The 23512-nt window shown below is 34.6% G+C and overlaps 2 protein-coding genes across 2 annotated transcripts; both read right to left on the bottom strand.

The window, feature by feature from the left end:
* Window positions 1-220: 220 nt before the first annotated feature.
* Window positions 221-8614, bottom strand: LOC144851661 (uncharacterized). Its single transcript, XM_078709236.1, has 6 exons — window positions 8502-8614; window positions 7471-7811; window positions 6867-7102; window positions 2649-2718; window positions 1644-2207; window positions 221-1427 (listed from the first exon to the last, which is right to left on the bottom strand). The coding sequence occupies exons 2-6, from the start codon at window positions 7802-7804 to the stop codon at window positions 691-693; spliced, it is 1941 nt and encodes a 646-aa protein (XP_078565362.1). The 5' UTR covers window positions 7805-7811; window positions 8502-8614; the 3' UTR covers window positions 221-690.
* A 7367-nt stretch (window positions 8615-15981) lies between these two features.
* LOC144852011 (uncharacterized) lies at window positions 15982-22133 on the bottom strand. Its single transcript, XM_078709687.1, has 2 exons — window positions 21753-22133; window positions 15982-19284 (listed from the first exon to the last, which is right to left on the bottom strand). The coding sequence occupies exons 1-2, from the start codon at window positions 21817-21819 to the stop codon at window positions 16907-16909; spliced, it is 2445 nt and encodes an 814-aa protein (XP_078565813.1). The 5' UTR covers window positions 21820-22133; the 3' UTR covers window positions 15982-16906.
* Between the last annotated feature and the right edge of the window lie 1379 nt (window positions 22134-23512).

Here is a 23512-nt window from a genome sequence, read left to right as displayed (position 1 = left end):
ACGCAAAGACATTCACTAGGACGTTGTGCAACGCAAGGACGTAGACGCAACGTACATGATTTGACAAATCACAAGCGATAGATTATTCAAACTGTCTTTTTCAGTGTGAACCGGCCTTAAACTCGTAGTTGTAAATTAAACAATATAAGCGAGTTTGATTAGAATGACACGGCGTAGTGGTTTCCAGCTATCCCACAATATTTTACAAATAAATACTGTAGCAAATGGGCTATTAGATTATTTGGAGTAAAATGTTTAATTTATTTATATTCAAAATAAACTATGTAACAGATGGAATTAAAATCTTAAAATAATACAAGTTTTTAATTAAAAATCATTAAGGTTTTATATAAAACACGACGTCCTATTTATAGTACAACACAGAAGGGAACTCTCTGAACACAGTTTGCAGTTTTACGATTACGAGTTGCCACAAGTTGAAAAGAATTGTTGAACTTTTTGACAATATGAATGATTAAAACAAATTTAAAATATGGGCTTTATAAAAACTAATTAACACTGTTTGCAATAAGTTAAATGTTAAAAATATAAGGTTTTTACAATGCTAATTTGACCAATCACAAGCCATGTCTCATTCATAGTTAATCCCAAATTGGTAACTTAGAGACGAGGATGGGGTCAAATGATAGTGACCACTAACTGGGCCTGGATTGCGTATAATTCAACCCATCACTTTGTTGAGTTTCGTGGACGTAACATAAATTTCACTTGAAGCCTGTAGTGGTCAGAAGACCAGTGTTTGTTTGGAAGGCCGCCCATGTTGATGGCGTCTTCGTTAGTAAATAACGGAAGCCAAGCAACTCGTTTAATGTCCGCGAATCTCGTATCCGTTCTTTGCCGTGGCCGACTATTGAACATGAAATCCACGGTGCAGTTTGTTCGAGAGTGATTCGTGGTGACGAATCCATCGTGGTTCTGATACGTGGATTCCAGGTTTAGGTTGTGATACAGCTGACCGATGGCGGGCGGACTATCATTTCTGGCAGCATCAAATTGGTTTGAAGAATTAGAAGTGAAAGATGGTTGTGAAGGTGTACATGATCTTTGTGTTGCTGTAGCCTCACTCGACGAGACAGCAGAGGTAACATGCTCTGCAGGTTTATAAAGAAATCTAGCCTTTGTAACAAGACTAGATGAGGTTCTATCGTTGACAAGGTGTTGTGAAGATGTAGGAAGACTTTTAACCATACTAGACATGCTGGCACCATCAGTAGCTTCTGTACATGTCTTATCGTCGTTAATTTTAGGTCCTGTGTCATCTGGTGTTGCAGCAATACTTCTTGAATGTTCAGATGTGGATGCTAAACCGGCATTATCTGCCATCGTTGTAGCTTTGGTAGCTTCCGTCGTCTGCTCATAAGGCTTAGTTGCAGTAACTGGTGGGTGGGGATTCTCTGGTCTACTTTCTGAAAAGAAAAACAATGAAAACAATCAACTAATGATCAATCATATCAATAATTCATCTCAATGGTTTCCCAACTGCAAACCACTCTCCTGTCTTCTAAGAAATGAATCTAAACACTGCCACCAACAAACACTGTTTTAATAAGTGTTTTCAGCAACATGTGGATATGTCAATTATTTACCATTTTGGTCTTTTCTTTCTTCAAATGTACGCTTACCTTCAATTTTAAATCCCAGACGCTGTTTTATCAAACGTAAATACTGACACGACTCGGATATCCCAACTCTCTTCGGTAATAACGGCACATTGAGTCGCGATCCTCTCTTCGGACTATCTGCATAGCACGGTTTGCAGACTTCACCAGACACCATACCATTGTAGTTTAACGTTCCGTTCTCGATGAATTTATACAGCGGGCTCTTTGGTTGGCTATTAAAGTCACCACAAAGGATGATGGGACAGTATCCTGCATCGTTCTCGTTATTTACCTCGTATGCGACTTCATCAATTTCTGCCAACAAGTTGCTTAACTGAGCGAGTTTAATGTCCCCTCGTTTGGGATTGAATAGCAAGTGAGTATTGGCGACACAGAGTCTACAAGAAACTTGTTTTGATTTGAGAACCGCTATTAGTCCAATGTTGTCACGATCCAAGATCGTTACATATGGGTGATAGTACTCAACACTGCGGCACAATAACAACTCAAAGCAGTTATCACGGTAAAATATTGCACAGCCATCTTGTTTGTCTCCTGTACGCTTCTTGAATACGCTGCTATAACCTGTAAGATAGTGATGACATCTTGGAATTAATAAAGATCAGATTACCATTGCCAGTGTGCTGTCTAATAAAGACATGATCTGGTGTCTACGAAACGAAGATTCAAGTTATTTTAGTTTTCTAGATCTTTTCTAGTTTTCACCCGGCATGATCTGACCAAATTGCAGACAAAAAAATCTTCAAATATAGCTATATTAGAATATGAACAATGTGCATTTTTGTTTATTTATTTGTTCACGATATATTTTACCAGGACGGCCAAACAAGTTGGAAAACAATATTGGTACAATACTAGTAACTGAAATATACAAATAACATAAATATGATACTATATGATATGAAACTAATATAGAAATGCCTTACAAGTTACAGTTTCCTTTGAAAACATTAAAATTATACTTGAAAATTTTTTCTTATTTAAACTGATTACAGCATGGCTCACCTAATATCTTGAGTTCTGGCTTAAAAACATCGTGGAAGTGTTCTTCCTGTACCTCTTGAAGACATACAATCTGAAACAAACACAACATTTATCACATCAATAAACATTTATCACATTATTTATGAATGCTGACAATTACTCTCTGTAGATGACAATATTCTTGAATTTGTCACAATTACTATTGACAGTAAAAAAGTAATGACTAATTTAACATTTATGAAATGGTGACTCTTATACTCTACATTCTGTAAATGACAAATAAGTGACAATTACATTTCCCAATAAGGGACAACATTAAATAAGTGACAATTACATTTCCCAATAAGTGACAACATTAAATAAGTGACAATTACATTTCAAATAAGTAGACAATTACATTTCAAATAAGTGACAATTACATTTCAAATAAGTGACAACATTAAATAAGTGACAATTACATTTCCCAATAAGTTACAACATTAAACTAGAATTTAATTCGTCACTTTGACGAATTATAGGTGATCATTTTTATCATTTTACTGAAATTAATTTTTTTTAAACATGCACGTACGTTAACATACGATCGGAAAATGTTGATGTATGCCATCCTATTATATGCTTATAGTGCTGAGTTGTGCCTATATGCCATATACAATATGTACAGTATATACTGTATATCTATATACAGTGTAGCATAGGTGAAATTATGGGACACACATGTTCTAATTTTTTGGCATGATGACGTTATCAAACTAAACTTTAAGATGACAATTTCGAAAGATAATAAATTGAGCAAAAAAATATAAGATTTGGAAAAAAATTTGGCACGTAGAAGCGCTGTGCGCGCTCTTTGAATTGTGTATAACTTTGACGAAAAATATGAAAAAACTACTTTTTCACTTCAACTGGCCATATGTTAACGTCACAACATCCGATAGGCTTAATTTTTATATGAATTAATATCTACATTTCATCAGCTTTCATAATAAATTATAATCATCAAGGTAACCTTCAATTCTGAAGAGCTGTAAGATATTCAAATTTACTGCGAAGGTGAAATTACACGGCCTACGTTATTCAAGTTTTTACGCGTGATGACGTCATTAAAATGAAGATAGTATCAACTCATGATAAAGATAATTAATTAAGCAAGCACATACTGAAAGTTGTGCGAAATTCGAGCACACATAACCAAGATGCGCTCTGTTGAATGTGATAATCTACACAAAAAGATAACAAATCCTAATTTTTAAATTCAAGTGGCCATTTGATGACGTCAAAACATTTTGTACGTAAAATGTGTACATGAATTCATATCTACAACTCAATGGCTTCCAGAATAAGTTAAAAAAATCGGGGGTCATCTTGCATTCTGAAGAATTATTTTCATTTTAAAAAAGACCTATTTTTCACCATTTTCAGAACTTTTGTAAAATTAATGTGCGCATTTTGTCATTTTTAACGTGCTCGTATAGCGTTATTTTAAGTCGGAACTGACTCAAATTTGGTGAATGTACTAAGGATGGTGAGTAGAATGAGATTTGTAAAAAAAATTCATATTTTTTACGCTTTTTAAGTATCACGCGCGCAAAAACGCATTTTTGCGCAGTAATTTTTTGAAACACGCAAATGGCCTAATTCATGCTCTAAATTGATCAAAACTTAATTTTGAGCGTTTTAAATTTTTAACGCGCGATATCACCACATGAACCTACGTGCGTGTGCGTTTTTATTTGCTAATATTTTTACCCTTGATCTGAAGTTTACGTGTAGTGAATTTCATTAATATGTGATAATGAATTGTGGAGATATGATTGATGATGTGATTTCGCAAAATGGCGTATAAATGTCGTCACGGATGAGTGATCACGCTGGAACGCTTATTAGGATTAAGTTATATTATTTGAAAGATATTCTGAAATTTTTGTAATCATTCACATTAAACTTTTTGAGATAATTGTTACACAAAATAGTGTACAGAAACAATAAAAAGAAAAAAAATAAAAACTAGAATTTAATTCGTCACTTTGACGAATTATAGGTGATCATTTTTATCATTTGACTGAAATTAATTTTTTTTAAACATGCACGTACGTTAACATACGATCGGAAAATGTTGATGTATGCCATCCTATTATATGCTTATAGTGCTGAGTTGTGCCTATATGCCATATACAATATGTACAGTATATACTGTATATCTATATACAGTGTAGCATAGGTGAAATTACGGGACACACATGTTCTAATTTTTTGGCATGATGACGTTATCAAACTAAACTTTAAGATGACAATTTCGAAAGATAATTAATTGAGCAAAAAAATATAAGATTTGGAAAAAAACTTGGCACGTAGAAGCGCTGTGCGCGCTCTTTGAATTGTGTATAACTTTGACGAAAAATATGAAAAAACTACTTTTTCACTTCAACTGGCCATATGTTAACGTCACAACATCTGATAGGCTTAATTTTTATATGAATTAATATCTACATTTCATCAGCTTTCATAATAAATTATAATCATCAAGGTAACCTTCAATTCTGAAGAGCTGTAAGATATTCAAATTTACTGCGAAGGTGAAAGAAATTACACGGCCTACGTTATTCAAGTTTTTACGCGTGATGACGTCATTAAAATGAAGATAGTGTCAACTCATGATAAAGATAATTAATTAAGCAAGCACATACTGAAAGTTGTGCGAAATTCGAGCACACATAACCAAGATGCGCTCTGTTGAATGTGATAATCTACACAAAAAGATAACAAATCCTAATTTTTAAATTCAAGTGGCCATTTGATGACGTCAAAACATTTTGTACGTAAAATGTGTACATGAATTCATATCTACAACTCAATGGCTTCCAGAATTAGTTAAAAAAATCGGGGGTCATCTTGCATTCTGAAGAATTATTTTCATTTTAAAAAAGACCTATTTTTCACCATTTTCAGAACTTTTGTAAAATTAATGTGCGCATTTTGTCATTTTTAACGTGCTCGTATAGCGTTATTTTAAGTCGGAACTGACTCAAATTTGGTGAATGTACTAAGGATGGTGAGTAGAATGAGATTTGTAAAAAAAATTCATGTTTTTTACGCTTTTTAAGTATCGCGCGCGCAAAAACGCATTTTTGCGCAGTAATTTTTTGAAACACGCAAATGGCCTAATTCATGCTCTAAATTGATCAAAACTTAATTTTGAGCGTTTTAAATTTTTAACGCGCGATATCACGCGCATGAACCTACGTGCGCGTGCGTTTTTATTTGCTAATATTTTTACCCTTGATCTGAAGTTTACGTGTAGTGAATTTCATTATTATGTGATAATGAATTATGGAGATATGATTGATAATGTGATTTCGCAAAATGGCGTATAAATGTCGTCACGGATGAGTGATCACGCTGGAAAGCTTATTAGGATTAAGTTATATTATTTGAAAGATATTCTGAAATTTTTGTAATCATTGACATTAAACTTTTTGAGATAATTGTTACACAAAATAGTGTACAGAAACAATAAAGATTTTATACAATAACAATAGGTGATCATTTTATTCTAAATGATCACCTAAAAATAATAATAAAGATTTTATACAATAACAATAGGTGATCATTTTATTCTAAATGATCACCTAATAAGTGACAATTACATTTCAAATAAGTGACAATTACATTTCAAATAAGTGACAACATTAAATAAATGACAATTACATTTCCCAATAAGTGACAACATTAAATAAGTGACAATTATATTTCAAATAAGTGAAACATTAAATAAGTGACAATTACATTTCAAATAAGTGAAACATTAAATAAGTGACAATTACATTTCAAATAAGTGACAATTACATTTCAAATAAGTGACCACATTAAATAAGTGAAACATTAAATAAGTGACAATTACATTTCAAATAAGTGACCACATTAAATAAGTGACAATTACATTTCAAATAAGTGAAACATTAAATAAGTGACAATTACATTTCAAATAAGTGACCACATTAAATAAGTGACCACATTAAATAAGTGACCACATTAAATAAGTGACAATTACATTTCAAATAAGTGACCACATTATATAAGTGAAACATTAAATAAGTGACAATTACATTTCAAATAAGTGACAATTATATTTCAAATAAGTGAAACATTAAATAAGTGACAAATATATTTCAAATAAGTGACCACATTAAATAAGTGACCACATTAAATAAGTGACAATTGCTATTATTGATTACTTACATCAGCCTGTGAGTTTGTCAATTCCCTCAACAGGTTTCTTTTTCTATACTCCCATTCTAGGTGTTCTGGTGCACAATGGTAATACAAGTCTGGGTGCGTGTCCAGTAGATTCTGGGCTAGGATATTATAAGAACAAACCGAGAACACATGGCCGTCTCCATGGTGATTCGGCATCTTTCCATACGTTGTTTTCTTCCATTTTGGCCTGGATCTATATTCATCGGATACATTTTGTCCTAATATGGAATAAAAAATTGAATTGAATGAGAATGATATTTTAGGTTATGCGTGAACAAATATATCATTATAGTGATGTCTTATACTAGGAATGGCCTATATAATGTAAAAATGAGATCCATTAAACACTGGATAGTCTATTAAGTAAAATAAGCTTGTATTCATATTTATACACATGGATATCTGAGAGTAAAGCTCTGTCTACACTATCAAACTAGTTTGACAAAAAAAGTGTGATGTGCCCAAATATAGTAGTGATATTCCCAAATATGGTAGTGATATGACATCATTATGTCCATATATGGCACATCACATTTTTTTGTCACATAAAGTGTATACAAAGCTTTATTGACAATTCAATGCTCACCATTACTCTCTTTTCTCATGCTTTTTTTCATGATATCAGATTCTTTCAACTCTTGACTACGTTTTCTGATGTCCTTCCACTTGTTCCAAAATGCACCGTCAGGCTGTTGCTGCTGTGCTGGTTGTCCATACTCCATTCCTTCCCCGCCATAATAAGCATGTCTTTCAGAGTTTGGCTGCATTTGTCTCGAATATGGATATTGATAGTTGTGTTGTTGAAGGGGTGGGGGAAATCCAAATTGTGAGCTAACAAATGGTGTACGATTACGAATGAAATTTAGGAATTGTGGATCAGGTGCTCGTTGTTGGCTCATAAACACGCGTCTACTGTTCATTATCAACCTATATTAATAAATAATAGTACGATTGATAAATAATCATCAAAAACACTTGATTGGCCTAAAATACTATTTCTTTGCCATTAATAGGCCACCATGCATGCATGAGCCTATTCACTGTACGTACAGAATTATTTCATTGTCAATGTCAATACAATAATGGTATATATTCGGTTCCGGGTGTATTTCTGAATTTCGAAATCCGTGACTACTTCTCTTTGTTTTTGGAAATTTACCCAGGTATTCTACTAGCGCTAGATTAGTTGACTCGTCTGGAAAAGGTTTGTCTATCCATCATGTGACCCTTTTTTGGAAAGATGGGTCCCGTTTTAGAGTCGGATAGCAACGGCACACTAACATGATGTGTTGAGGTTGTGGGTTCATTGGTTTCCAGGCACCTTTTACCTTTGTACAGTACACATCATCCCGTTTAGCCACAATCATCATAACGCCATTCATCTAGCTAGGCCCAGCCATGCTTATTTCTATCACCTTGACTCGGGACGACTCCCGTCATCGATTGGAATTTACAGGTGACTAAAAAGTATAATTTAGGCCTAGGCCTACTAGGCCTAGCCTAGTCACCCAAAGGTTGACTAGGCCTATGTAGGCTCTATAACCCAAAAATGCCACTTAAATAGTAGTAATTATAACAATTATATATACAATTATAATAATTAATATGCAAAGTTACCCAAATGTACTTCTTGATAGATGAAAACTACTATAATAAGAGGCTAATAATTAATTAATTATACGGCGAAAAGAAAGAATGTTTTTTTAAACAAAACGCCCTCTAGAGAAGCGTGACGAATTAAAAAAAGGCGATATATAACAACTTGTGAAGTTTTTGTCTTTTCTACTCATAGCTTATTTTATTTATTTTAATAAAAATTTGGCAAATAGCCAAAAAGGAAATTATGTGCCAATGGCCCAACACAGAAATGGGTACCTCTTGGAACAATATAATAAATATTTAAAAAGTATATACAAAGCAGAATAAACTGGACATTAAAATTAAACTAATAATAGACCACCATGGTCTACTACAATGTAGTCGACTGATTGATCAATTTGGTCAAACTGATTATTATTATGATAATATTATCATATATCTGATTATCCAAGACGGCTCAATTTTAAACTGACTGGAAGAAAACGTCTAGTTTATAATAATATGTATAATATGTAATGAATAATAATAATAATAAGGAAATTCTTGGCGATTCTTGGCTACTATTATGAAGTTCCTTGTTGTTTATTGCGTCCACTTTTGAACTTTAAATCCTTCAGAATTTCCTGTTGTTGAGCATACTGTGTCAACAACCTGCTCGAGTATTTTACCTTCGGACTAATTTGGAAACAAAAGAGCACGATAACAATACTTAATTAGATCACATAATTTGCATAAAATCATGATTGATAATGACATCATTTCTGTGGCCATGTTCTCGAAAGATATTGCAATATTTAAAAGTTTCGCTAAGGCCCAGCAGATCTATTTATTTAATTTTAGTATTTATCATTATGTTTATTTTGGATGATATTAAAAGTCTGCTTTCCATTAGCAAAATCCGACTGATTGGTTGCGCATATCACGTGACAAAAATGAACATTTTCGCATACGAATATTTACTGATTTGCTTTCGATTTGCGCAAATAAAGTACTATACTAAGCAAGGACTTAAGCGCAACGTAAGTGATTGGATCAATCACAAGCGATGGATTATTTTAAGTGTCGCTTGTCATTGGTCAATTTTTCCCTTGTCACAACTGATTCCTCTCGAACTTATCTCATTGTTTCAGTAAATGACTGTATTAGTACAATATTAGTGGGTCGGTCGTCGGTGCTCAACTGTGGCTTATCTGCAACCATCCGTTTAATGTGTACTTTGATTTACATTGTGACTATGCAAGACAATGCACTCATCACTCAACAATCTTCATTTTAATAAAAGGTTAATATCTTAATATTACCGGAAACCATAAACAAATTCACTCTACTGAATAAACGAAGACACCATAACCTTATTATCTTAACTGCCACTTTAGGGAGTAAATTAACGCTGATAATCACAGGAACCACGCCACCATTATTTTTATGACTGTACCACCAGAAGACCAATATTATTATTAAATTATTACTATTCTGTCAAAATTAAAAATTTGAACATTTGAGTCATGTTTTGTCATTGATAATATATAGTGCCACCTCCCCAACCACCTCCACAGTAATATTGTAATAATAAATTTTATTTTTCATACAACAACAAATAATACATACAAAATGAATAGAACAAAAGTTGTATGGAATGAGACTATAGCCGCCTGAATAGTTGAAAGCACAAATAAACACGATATAAACACCGGTGATATAAAGGTCAAAAGATACAGTATATCTAAATTCATTTTGATACTCGATGTGTATTGATATGCGACTGCGAGCTTGTCCAGGCGTCCATTAAAATGTTATTTCTGTTTAAAAAATGTTTAAATCTCATAAATGAGAATCGAAAAATGAGTTGTTTCGTTGATGCGTCGTATTTCATTAAATGGCTACTAAAACTCTGGTATGCCAAGAGTGAAAGTACAAACACTCTTACCTGGATATCCACATCAAATTGTTACTTGCGGGTTTTTCTTCTTATTTTGAATTAGATACCGAAAGTTGGATCACTTTCGGTTGCCTGTCTCTCATCAAACAAACGAGGTTTAAAAATGATTTCATTTTCAACCAGTGATATATATAGCTGAAGGCTTATTACATCTCTCTGTTTTCAACATTAAATGTTTAGTTATCATCATGATGATGTTGATGTAGACTGAATATCCAATTCGTGCACACCCACGGACGCGCGCACACGCGCGTTCAATTCGCTCGATTTTATGAAGCGCAATAAAATAAATCACAATAAAAAAAATTGTAATGTCAAGGCCGCAGATTTCGGAAACGCCACTTCCTTCATTTTTTTTAAATACCATCTCATATCGAGCTTCCGTCGAACTCTTCCGAGTAAAACAATTTGCTTGTTGAGATTAGATAATGACGATTTAATATATGAATATCACTTTAAACACAATAGTCTGTGCACGATCTGTCATTCAAGTATTCCCAAAGTCATGACACTAAAGACGACAAAAAAAAATTCATTGTTGAATGTCGCTCGGGGACGTATAGTACTAAAGATGCGTCAGGACAGTGAAAACGTGAATTATTATGCATCATTGAAAAATGTTTTCTAAATGGCTGTGAGGGCCCCTCCTTCACGTATAGTTCAAAGTTCCCCTATGGTTGATTAGTACTGTAATTAAGTAATCGCCTATCGATTCTTTTTATTTCCAAGCGCGGTACGGTATGGAGTCGTTTTGATTTTACGATCATTCGGGAAACCACCTCACGACGATACACTTATATACCATTCTTATAATTATCGGGAAAAACCACTTAAAGGGCTAAGGAAAAATGCAATAGTAGAAAGAATAGACTATTTCATACAAAATACTTTGATAAGGATATCCGGTAAGCAAACCTCTCCCAGTTACATTTTCTTTGTTTATCTGGGTGCGTTTACAGATAACATCACATCAGCCCTAATAGTCGGCTAATAATGGCAGCTGGACGAAAAGGGGAGCGGGTAGAGTCCGGTTCATAACAATAGGTCTCATCCACACCCATCAGTTAGCATCAAACCGTGTTTTCTTCCTCTATGGTAAAACAATAGATACTAAAAAACCGCACTCATTCGTAGAACCATATAAGATAATATAACATGTGGGGAAATATTTATACGAAAGAAATTGCATGGCTTTACCGTAGCAGGTATTATGTCCACGTGCTAATCCGTCGTTTTATTTATTTAGCGTTCAAATGGGTAGCTAACGCTTGGTTCCGATTTGATTGGACGCAACGCAACGATGTAGGCGCAAGGCAAGCCATAAAGCGTAGTTCCCACTAGCGACGTAACGTAACACAACCAGCACGTTGCGTCAATACGTCGTTGCATTGCGTTACGTCGTCGCTATTGAGAACCACCCTTTAGCCTACCAATCACAAACGACTCACGACTGTACAGTTCTAGCTGGTATCGCGTCGTGATTGGTCAACTTGCGGTGTGCTTAAAACATCCCTTTGTGCGCGTCCGAGTACAATGGGAACCACCAAACTTTAGTTTTCATAATAACTGAAGGATTGCGCTTGATGTTTAACTGGCCTGAAATAAAACGTCTGTTGCACCTACTATAATATCGAAATCAAGTTTTGGCATTGGATGCCAAAATGACACGGCAGTTTAATATTCTCATGGCGGTGGTTTTTATCAAATGATAATCATTTTAATATCCAAAGGAAATTAACGTATGCACAACTTGCTAACATACACATAATGTTAAAGCACATATGAAATTAGTTTTATGTTGTTGGGGGTCCTAACATCGTCACCATTTCTGTCGTCCCATTTTTTATATTTCAAATTAGCTTTAACCGGCCCATTAATACGCACGTGTTGAATAACAGGTTAGGCCACGCTAGCTACAGCATTTCCTCAGCAGTCAGAATATAAATTTGCCGAGATCCCTAAAAAATTCACTTGTTGTTCACCCTCATGTGACTACTGTATGATGATTAGTGTTAAGGCCTTTTGGTAATAGGCCTAGTATAAACAGGACTTTATAGTAGTCATATTTTTAAAGGTATTTTATGCTGTTATTGTTGCATTGAGGAAGAACAATTTAACATTTATATATTTTTTACAATAAAGTTATCTTGAATCTATCTTGAATCTTTGGCTGTCTACACTATCAAACTATGACGTGTCCAAATAAGGTATAGCGATATTCCCAAATATGGTAGTGACATGACATCATAATGTCCATATAATTATATGGGCACATCACATTTTTTTTATAGTGTAGACAGAGCTTTAATCAGATACTCTGTTGGGCACATAGGCGCTTATCGCATTACGCGCGTATACTTGCTTTTATTGAACAATTTTGCGCGTTAATCGTATTTTAATCGTCTGGTATAGGATACAGAAATTAGATTGTGATGTCATGATATTATACTTATAGTTGTCGTCGAGACATTTAACTCGTTGACAAATTGTAGCAACACAGGAAACAAATAGGAAGTAAGTATAGAATGATACTCGAGAGATTTGAACCCTGACTTTTGTTTGGATGAGGAGGGGCATTTAGGGGAAATATTGTTAAATGTCATACGAATGATTACCATAAACCTGAATCAAACAACCAATACTGGTACAGGTACTGGTTGAGGTAACCGTCTTCATAGAGACATCTGGTAGCCATTGACATATTAAAGTAAAGTTGGCATTTAGATAAATGCTACTTTTAAGTGTACACAATATAAATACTTTAATATTATCAATATTTCATGTTCTTGGAGGAAATTGTAAAAACAGATATTGGAGTTTTACTGATAATGAGTTTAATTCGAAGTGGAAATGCAACGATAGATACAGACAGGTAATAGAGTTAAGTGTCAGATATTAGATTTAAGCGTCAGATAATAGATTTAAGCGTCAGATAATAAATTTAAGCGTCAGATAATACATTTAAGCGTCAGATAATAGATTTAAGCGTCATCTATTATTGACAAACTACAATAAGCAGCTAAGCTATTATTCATGCTTTATCTGGAATATTAATTGATTTTAATTTATAAAACGACAAAAATAATAATCCTAAGGCCTTGTCTACACTATCAAACTTTATGTGATGTGCCCATATATGGTAGTGGTATGCCCAAAGGTGGTAGTGATATGACATCATCGTGTCCATTTATGGGCACATCACATTTTGATATAAAGTTTGATAGTGTAGACAAAGCTTAAGGCAACTAAAAAAGTAGATAAAAACTGTTTTTAGAAACTTGGTGTACACTGACTAATAAAAAAACTACAAAAAACGAGCATTGCATCTACGAGTCCAACCGCAATCAGCTTTCCTTCTTGATTAATCATTTAGGCCTACACCATAATTATCTTATGACTAAGATCCCAACATTTAGCAGCCTAGCTTTGGCAACGTTTCAGTAGTATAATAAAGTACAGCACGTAAAAACTGATGATACAAACCATTCTAAAGCTCTGTCTACACTATCAAACTTTATGTGACAAAAAAAATGTGCCCATATATGGACACGATGATGTCATATCACTACCATATTTAAGCATATCACTATCATATTTGGGCATATCACACTTATTTTTGTCGAACTAGTTTGATAGTAGACAGAGCTTGGCAATGTATAACACAGGATAATGTAGGCCTACACACCCTGGTACTAAGCTAGCTATAATCAATATTCATAACCCGCCGCCAAATGACTGCTCATACAACTTGTTTTTAATAACAAGGCAATATAACCAACTGCCTCGTTGGTACAAAATAATACACTATTAAGATATCGGTAAAGAACAGCATACGATCGACTACTAAAAAAAACCTCCGCAATTTTAGAAACAAGATGTAAATATTTGATATCTTCATTTTATTATCGATCCACCACATTAATGTGAATAACGGTTTAACTTTTGATTATAATTATCTCAATTTTAAGATTTTAATCTCAAGATTAAAATAGAAAATGAGAATATCCGATAATTAGATTTTATCAAAATTATTACATTTAAAGTGATCACATGACCATCCACTTTGACAAGAAAATAGAACACACTTATAAAATGTTCTAATTAATTCGAAAAACAAATTATCAAGTTAGTATGTGTCATAATTACATACATCTCAATCTATTAGAATTAAGATGATGTAACAGGTGTCAGAATGACTGATCAGTTAGGGGCTGAGGTCACAAATCAATTTTAATAAGGTGGTCCAGATTACAATAGAACATTTGTGGTACATTGAGAGGGAGTACATTTTACGGATGAGATCTCTAAAGCCTTGTCTACACTATCAAAAAATGTACCCAAATATGGACATGATTTCATATCACAACCCTATTTGGGAATATCACTACCATATTTGGGCACATCACACTTTTTTTGTCAAACTAATTTGATAGCTTTAGCAAATTCTTTTCTCCACCATGACATAATTATTTTTCTCCAACTATAACAACAAGCAGTTAAAGCCCGTTCAGACCTGCTATTCTGGTTCCCGGTTTCCTGAATACACAGATCACGTTATTATACATTGTCTGTAGATATGAACCGAATTGCAGATATCGTGTATTAAATGTATTTAATACAGCTAGACTCTTTTCTAGATGACTTGCAATAGTATGTTAGACTCTATCTAGTGACAGCTACAGAGTCGGGTGTTCATATTTCGTTATTTACCCCGGTAAGTTGGTATCATGTGCACAGTAATTTTATCAACCACTTACTCGGCTAATAAGTCTGAAACTGTCCCTAAAAAGTAGGTACGCGCAACGCAATATAGTTATACCAATCGCAAGCGAAAGATCATCCGAACGGTCGTTTGTGATTGGTCAAACTTTACTTATAATCGTCCTAGTGGGAAACCAAGCTCAAACTTAAATTACAAAAAAAAATGTTTGTTTGATAATGTGAAACAAGAAAGTAAATGAGGGATTAATGGCAGCAGGGTGAATGAATTATACAGGTTCAACAAATTGAATTCATATCAACTATAATGAGAAGCTGACTGTGCCTTGGGGATGTTTCGTGGTTTATCACATTTCTGCAGCACACTCGGATCGGCCTACTTACTTCATCAAAGTGTTTTTCCTTTTTGCAAGAAGTTTCAGATTGAGAGAGACCTCCTTTAAAACTCATACTAAAACGAAAATTACACATTCTTCTTCAATTTACATTGGGAAACAAACATCGTCGGAGTGAAAATAGTAAATTGTGAAATACGAGCTGCACAATGATATCCATATCACTATCTTAAACAAAGTTTGAATATTTGATGAGCTGAGCCGTCAAACGGGTGTGCAATGCGTCAAACGATATGATATTGAGTTACAAACTTCATAAATGTTTTATTGTCATTTCCGTTTGGTGAGGTGGCACTTTTATCTGCGAAAAGTCTTTTGATACTTTGTGTACATATATCGCATGCTTGCCACCAATTGTAGTTCTAGTGGACCCCCCACCCACCCAACTGTTTTAGGGTGGGGGGATAAATAAATTTAGATATACAAAAGAACATGACTAAAAACATTAAAATTACTTTGTTCCATTTATTCCAATGATACATTTTGATAACTAAATCTAATGGACCTGCCATTTTGTAAAACGTTTTTTATACAAATTAGTATTTATATAAACATATACATTTACAATCGTTACAGTTAAATATAATTTAGTAACTTGATTGAGTGGATTATAGAAATAGGAAATGGCAAACGATTTGCTGAATCCAAGAAGGTAGGCGACCTTCAATTGGAATAGAATGCAAGTTAATTCATATACAACATTTAATTAAAAGAACTATTGAACAAATAAAAGTGTCGAACCAGGTCTGATTTATATTTCAACAGTTTTAGAAACTTACTCATTCGAGGTTGTTAAATCAAAAAGTGAAATTATTATTTTTTTTTAATGCACATAAATAGACACACACTGTTTTCGTCAAGCATTCGTACAAAAACAATTGCTTGTAATAATTGTATTTATAATAGACATTTACGACCTTCTGAGTCACAAAAATACCGACTTTGGAAAACAGCAAATAGATTAATATTCTTTATACGTGTTGTGTTTTAGATTTATTGATTCTATGATAAACACGTTTGTATCGTATAAAAAAAATCAAAGTTCTAGTCGCAATCGATTCTCAGTGTTGTATCCCCACATATGATAATACTTGTTAGTTTGTAACACAGCATGTTTAGCATGTGATTCCTGTATCACCACCTCCGTTAATGATTACGTTAAGTTATTAGGGGCTATCATACTGGCTCACATGTTACACATATGTCATACTGTATCATGAAATTTGCCTATGATACAGGACAAATATAGCTACAGTACTGAGAATCGCATATTTGCACACAATTAGACGGATAACTTGTCATAAACGTTATTCGTCAACTGTGAACGAACATTGTAACATCGCATTTACACACATCACTTAAGTGTCTGTTTAGTTTAGTTCCGTATACTCCTGTACATCGACGTCATAATACGTATCTGAATTTAAAGTTGGACATAGTACTGGTGATGGAATGTTAAAGACTGTAGACACACTTGGGCGTTTACGCTTTCCTATAGAAGCTACCCTGGACTCTCTGCTACATGACCCGCTATGGGCCGATACATCTGCAGGGGGAGTATCGTTCGATATAAACGAGTACTCCTCCGACACTACAGGAAAAAACTCCTCACTAACACTTTCAACAAAACCGCTATCAAGACGCTTTTGATGACGTGAAGATTTCTGTGATAAATTATGCGGGTTTTTACTCATGTCCATGTACATATCGTCTGTACTTGCCGTGATGGCGCTACTTTCACTCATCGATCTGCCGAATTTACGCAGGCTACTCTGCCAACGTTTCGGCGTATCGCGAATCATTTTATAAAGTTTCTTCGGAGTTTTATATTCATGTGAAATATCTGTAGAAATGCTAGAGAGTTCAAGTACGTTTAGTTCTATATCTGTCTCTGGTGATCGCGTCGATGAATCGCTGTGCGTACGCAAGTTCTTTTTGGTTAGCGGCGTGATGGGCATGCGCGGTGGAAGGGCGGGTCTCATTGGAACACTATGGCTCCGACGAAGGAACAAACCTTGTGGTAGGTTCAGACTCATGTATTCGCGGTGTGAAATTTGGGTTCCATCCAAGCCCATGTAACCATCGGGACCGATGGAGTTTGCTCCGTACATGCTCCGTTTACACTGCGTTTGTGTTTTTAACTTGTGGATTCTGTTTTTCAGTAGTATTATATACATTGTTAGAATCATGAAAGCAGTGAATCCGATAGTGCCAACAATCAACGACAGTACAACATCCGTACTTGGGTTGTACGATTTGTAGACCTGTCCGATGGTTGGATCAACATCAGCATTGTTTGAAGTAACCAATTCATTTCCTATATCATGAGGAATAATTTGTTCTTTTGACGTCGTTGTCGTTTCGTACTTATTTATAACCTCTGGGGATAACGTAAACGGTTCCACAAATCTTCCTCCAGGAGATACCTTGCCAGACGGTATGGCCACGTGCTCTATTTTAGTCGTATCATCAAATCTTGAAGACGGTTCGAATGAAATCCCAGCAAGCATACCATAAGCCGTTTCTGCCTCCTGCGTTCCGTATCCGTATAACGTAACGGAGAACGGTATATTTTGATCGCGATGGTCTAAATAATGCACGCCATGTGGGAGACTAATCTGCGCCATGCAAAACTCTACACCACCAATTGTAACCTTTAACTTCCCAAGTTTTTGGAACTCAGTTTCGGGGAATTGAAACATATTATGATAAAGTTTTATAGTCTGACGGCATTCAATGATTATATTCGCGAAATTATTTAATACTTGTCCGTTGACAGCGTTATCTAGCGTAACAAGCATGACGTCATGTGTGAAATGTTCGATTGCCGGAACCATCATCATAAACGGATCGGCTTTCGTGTTATCAGCCGCTCCACCCTTTCCGTACTGCATAACAAGAATGGGCTCTGTGGAGTTTATCACATAACTCATTGTAGATTTTATATCAATTTCCACATATTTTCCTCTATTCAGGGTCCTTTTATCTCCATTGTTTAAAGTAACCTCGGTGTTATCTTTGCCAGCAATTACCCGGAAACGGTCACCACCGGTCCTGTTGTACAAGGGTGTGGTGATAAACGTTTTACCCCATTTACTAAACGGCGGTAACTGTTCTACTAAATGATCGCAATATCGCACCCCACGTGGTACATCTGCGCATTTGCTACCAGATAAGACAACGATTGGTTTATTTGATGTAATGCGCGTGCCCGTCAGGTCATCCTGGTCGCTGAAGAACAAAATAGATTGCATGCGCGATAAAGTGCGCACCAAAACGGTTCCTTTTTTATGCGTTATGCCCTGGTACGTGAGCTGACCTTCTAGCTTAATGGTAATTTCAGTACGATTGTGAACACCGATAACAAGAAATTGAGATCCACGATGTTTTATGTCGATTCTTGTTGGAATATCATACGATGCAACAAAGTATTCATTACCGAGAACATCTGTAGGTAACGCAAGGAAAGAATCCATCGAATTGCCCTCATCCACCCCATAAACAGTGATCTCGTAATCAGATTGTATTATAATAGCTTTTCCTTCCGTTTGACCTGGAATACGCACAACTTTCATGTACTGATGCATATCAAGCGTCACGTGCCATACGTTAACGCCCATCGTAACGTTTACGTGTGTTGTGCGCCGAGAAGACCCGACTAGCGTAACTTTCGGGTAGTTATCGGGTCCAACTATATTTAAAAATCCAAAAATAAACTCCGTTCCTCTATTATCTTGGCGTTCGCAATCTGAAAGAAAGTAACACACGATATTTCAACAAGTATATTTGTAAGTTGACGTACTACTACATGTTAGTGCATTAGTGTTATACGGTAACTAAATGTGTGGTATACCGCACACTATACACTTGATAATTACTACAGGAAAGTTGTTGGGTGTTCAACACACTCTGCTCTATGCTATAAATAGTATATCAGACTACTATTGAGATAACCATTCGTGGATGATGATGTAAAGTAATAACTATTTTTAGTATTACTATATCCATACATTAAAATACAAAAAGGTCTAAAATTACAAGAGCACTGGTAAATGATAAATTTTCAAGTTTCTCATCATTTCTTATAACTAAAATAAAGGAAATAAAGTATAGAATACATAAGGAAAGTCTACAGCTGTTTAAAAAACATACGAACTTGAATAACTGTATGATAAGTATATAAGCCTAATACAAGTATTGTTCTGTAACGTATAGAGAACGCCGTTAATTCTACTTGAGTCTTTCTTGGCATGGACATGGGAAACATGCTGTAGAGTAGGTCAAAATAACCAATGATCAAATCAAAAGGGATATATATCTAATACCAAAACGTGGAGCCATGAACTACAAAGAGCGATTATAACTGAACTAACGCCTCTAAAAGTAAACATCTCGAACGTCAAAGCACCGTGCAGCGGCATTTTTAATCGCGAACTAAGCGGCGTTTTCGAAAAGGCTCTGCACGGCGATACGGTACTTGTTTTAGCTGTGTGGGTGGGGACATGGGGTAGGCCTAGAAATTAGACATAATAAATATGTTTAAATAAGTATAATAGTACATGTATTTAAGAATATATTAATTTAATAGGTCTTTATAATTTGATCTAACCATATACTCGGAAGTACACCACAGTCGTTTTTATTCAGTTAGATTATATCGAAAAGAGATAATACGAATGATAAAATTCTTCCTATTTTGGTTTACGGGGGAAGCACAACTATGTCTGTAAAGGAACCCAAGGGACATCACGACTAATTTCCTGTTATTTTACAACGGGTTGTACCTGAGGTCAAAACAACTAAACCCAAAGCTTTATCCTTTCTGTTGCAGTTCGATATATTCAATAACGAAGTACTTATTTTAATATTGTTTTGATTTGCATACAGGAACCGACCAGTAGCAGCATGCAGGACGCAGTAACCTAGTCAAGGACACTATGCAGCTATGGGGCTGGCTGTTGCATTATTGATATGATATTGCAATGGTGTTGTAAAGTTAAATTTTGGTTAGCAAATAAATTCGTTAAAAAAAATGATCTAAATTTATAGGACTGCGTTAAACATATTCTCGTACATGTTTAATAAAAATGTCTTTCATGCGCAGATGATTGATACGCTCGGTTGCTTCGTAGTTGCAGCAGCAGCCACGTAAAACTGTTTACTAGTATAGAAAGTCAGGAAATGGATGCAAAGGATGCAAACAATTATATTCTTGTATCGGTTCCAAACACTGTTCATATTAAGATTATACTTCCGTGGACAAATGCCAACCTAGCTAGCTATAGGCCTAGTCTGTATGAAAGTTGCATTGTGTTTGAATAGGCCTACGACGACGGAAAATATTTACGTTACAACCGGCCATGTAACACTGTTAAAAGCGTAAACTACATTGATACTAATTTATGAATATAAAATTGCATGAATTCCTATTTGTAGTGAACACTAAATTATAGATACCGATTTTTTTTGTTTATTATTATTTATTTTTGTTTATAATTGTGTCTTGTGTAAAGAGTCTTGTAAAAACCGATATTTGTACAAGATCCTTGCTATCGTTTTATTTTATACTGTACTGTGAATGGATGACTATATAGGCTACATTAAAAATGAAATGTTTAAATTATAGGCCAAGTATACAGATCATTAGCCTAATATTTCATATTAACAGTTGGAAAAACCATTATGTAGGCCTGTATTTAAATAATTTTAACTAATAAAAGTATACAACGATTGATCAAACGTGTTTGTAGGCCTATTCGACAAAATAAAATAATACGAGGAGAGTTTCAGCAATAAGGTTAAATTTTTAGGCTCTTATTAGATAATAAAAGTATATAGTGATTGGCATATTGTAAAATAAACGAAAGCTAGTCGAACAAAGCATCAAAGACACAAAATATCCTGAAAATTGAGACAAAACAAAAGAGCACACAACATTTAAAGATAACATACCAGCATATTAAACATCATATTTCCCTTTATGAACATGCCCGGATAAAATATTCACCAAAAATGACAAAAACACACATAAAATAGATTCTCAACCGAAAGGCCTAACTATCAGTAGAGAAAACATATAGAAAACCTAAGGAAAATTGGAGGGAAAGTCCCTGGATTTCTATGCAAAATACAACAGCAAAAATAGTGTACGTTGGTGTCATTAGGCCCATGTACTATACTATGCTAAATACGAAATGTAATTGATAATAATCTTACCTGTACACGCATACACGCTGGACACCATCAACATTAGTAAAATCCCAAAATACGAAAGAGTCGTCATTTTACTTTTGCAAAACAACCAGCTGACGACGAGAACGCCTAAATGAAATCTACAAAATAAGTTGATTTCGTGTTATGTTGGGCCCCACCGGGATACTGACGGACACTGTCATACTGTTTCCCTTACAGCTGCCTAACAGTACAAATTGTATACCACGTGGTCTGTGTAATCATCAAACTTCATCTTCTATCAGACCAATCAAAGGAGAGTCTCGCTAATCTGTTTTCAAAGGAAGTCAGTTCGGAAATCAATTGCAAGTGGCTGCTTGTATAAAAAGCGATTAAAAACGACGTTAACGTTTTGTCTTGCAGAGACAAGCGAAGATTGTAACGTCGTAAATGTGTTACACTGCGTTCTTACACGAAAATGACAAAATATTTTGCAAGAATCATTGACAACCGAAGATCGTCTGCCGTAACTCTCGTTCTTTCAAAATGATCAAAGGCAACACAAAAGATCGTAACGTAGAGTTTCAACTTCTACACTTTCGTTCTTTAAGCAAATGAAATATTTTTAAAAGTAGAGACAACAACAACCGAAGTCTAATAGAGTAGTTGTAACTACACAGACTGCCGCTCTTCTAGGAAAATGACAAATTTCCGTTTAACACTTTATATCTATCCCATCATGCACTGTGTATTTCCTCATATTATTTCGTCTTACTGTTCACAATTAAAATTAATAGATCCGGAACAAATTTTAAGTTAGTAGTAGTTAGTAACAAAAAATATAAAAATCTGGTATTTTGTGTATAATTTATATATAGGCCTAGATGAAGTATAGCATTGTATATCAATACACACGTTTTTGTATAAATAATACTTGTATTTCGTTAGACTTGCATTTAAGTTAACATACATTATTCATACATTATTCAGACAATTTCATTAGCACTTGCATCCATGTTGTTATCGAGTTACATTCCTTTCTATATCGAAAATAGCGTTTCATCTACTTTCACGTCACTTTGAAATATAAGGTTACGGGTATTTAGGCCTACTATCAATATTACTGGTTAACATCAACTTACATTCTTGGTATAGATTACATTAGCTTAACTCCTTTATTTAATGAAAAATGTTATAGACCCTCTATGTGAAAGCTAAAATCATTTGTAACAGCAAACATTATGTCTGAGAGGGCAGGGGAATCATTGACATTATGACGGTGCGTAAACACTAATGTTCTGTAATGTTAAATGCATAAAGTAAGCAATACAACAACGAATTTAAAAAGGCAAATAAAAACAAAGTGATAAACAGTACTAAATGACATAATAAACATTGTTATGTTTTTGCTATACCGGTAATTATGATATAATTAACCCGTTCTGAAATAAGCTCTCTGGAGGGCGTGGTTGCATTTCAAGACAAACAGTATAATTGTGCATGAAACGAAGCCAAAACTGTCGAGACTGTTGTCAAAACACGTTGTATCAACAAGAAAGAATTACTGCAATTAGCACCTCCTACGAGATTATTAAAATACTTCAATTATTTTGTAAGTGGGTGGGAATTGTAAAGACTGAAACAAAAGCGTAATTTTCGAATAAATATTAGTATGAAAGCAAGAATCTAGGCCTATAAATGTGGTAAACAAACCAAATGAATGTTAAGGAAGTTTTTAATTGCGGCCCTCAAATCGTTCTTAAGCTCTGTTTACACTATCAAACTTTATGTGACGACAAAAAAAT

The sequence above is a fragment of the Antedon bifida genome, chromosome 9 (assembly GCF_963402885.1).
Source record: "Antedon bifida chromosome 9, ecAntBifi1.1, whole genome shotgun sequence".
In the NCBI taxonomy this organism is placed as follows: Eukaryota; Metazoa; Echinodermata; class Crinoidea; order Comatulida; family Antedonidae; genus Antedon; species Antedon bifida.
Note: the sequence above shows the minus strand (reverse complement) of the source record. Positions and strands in the feature narration are given on the sequence as shown.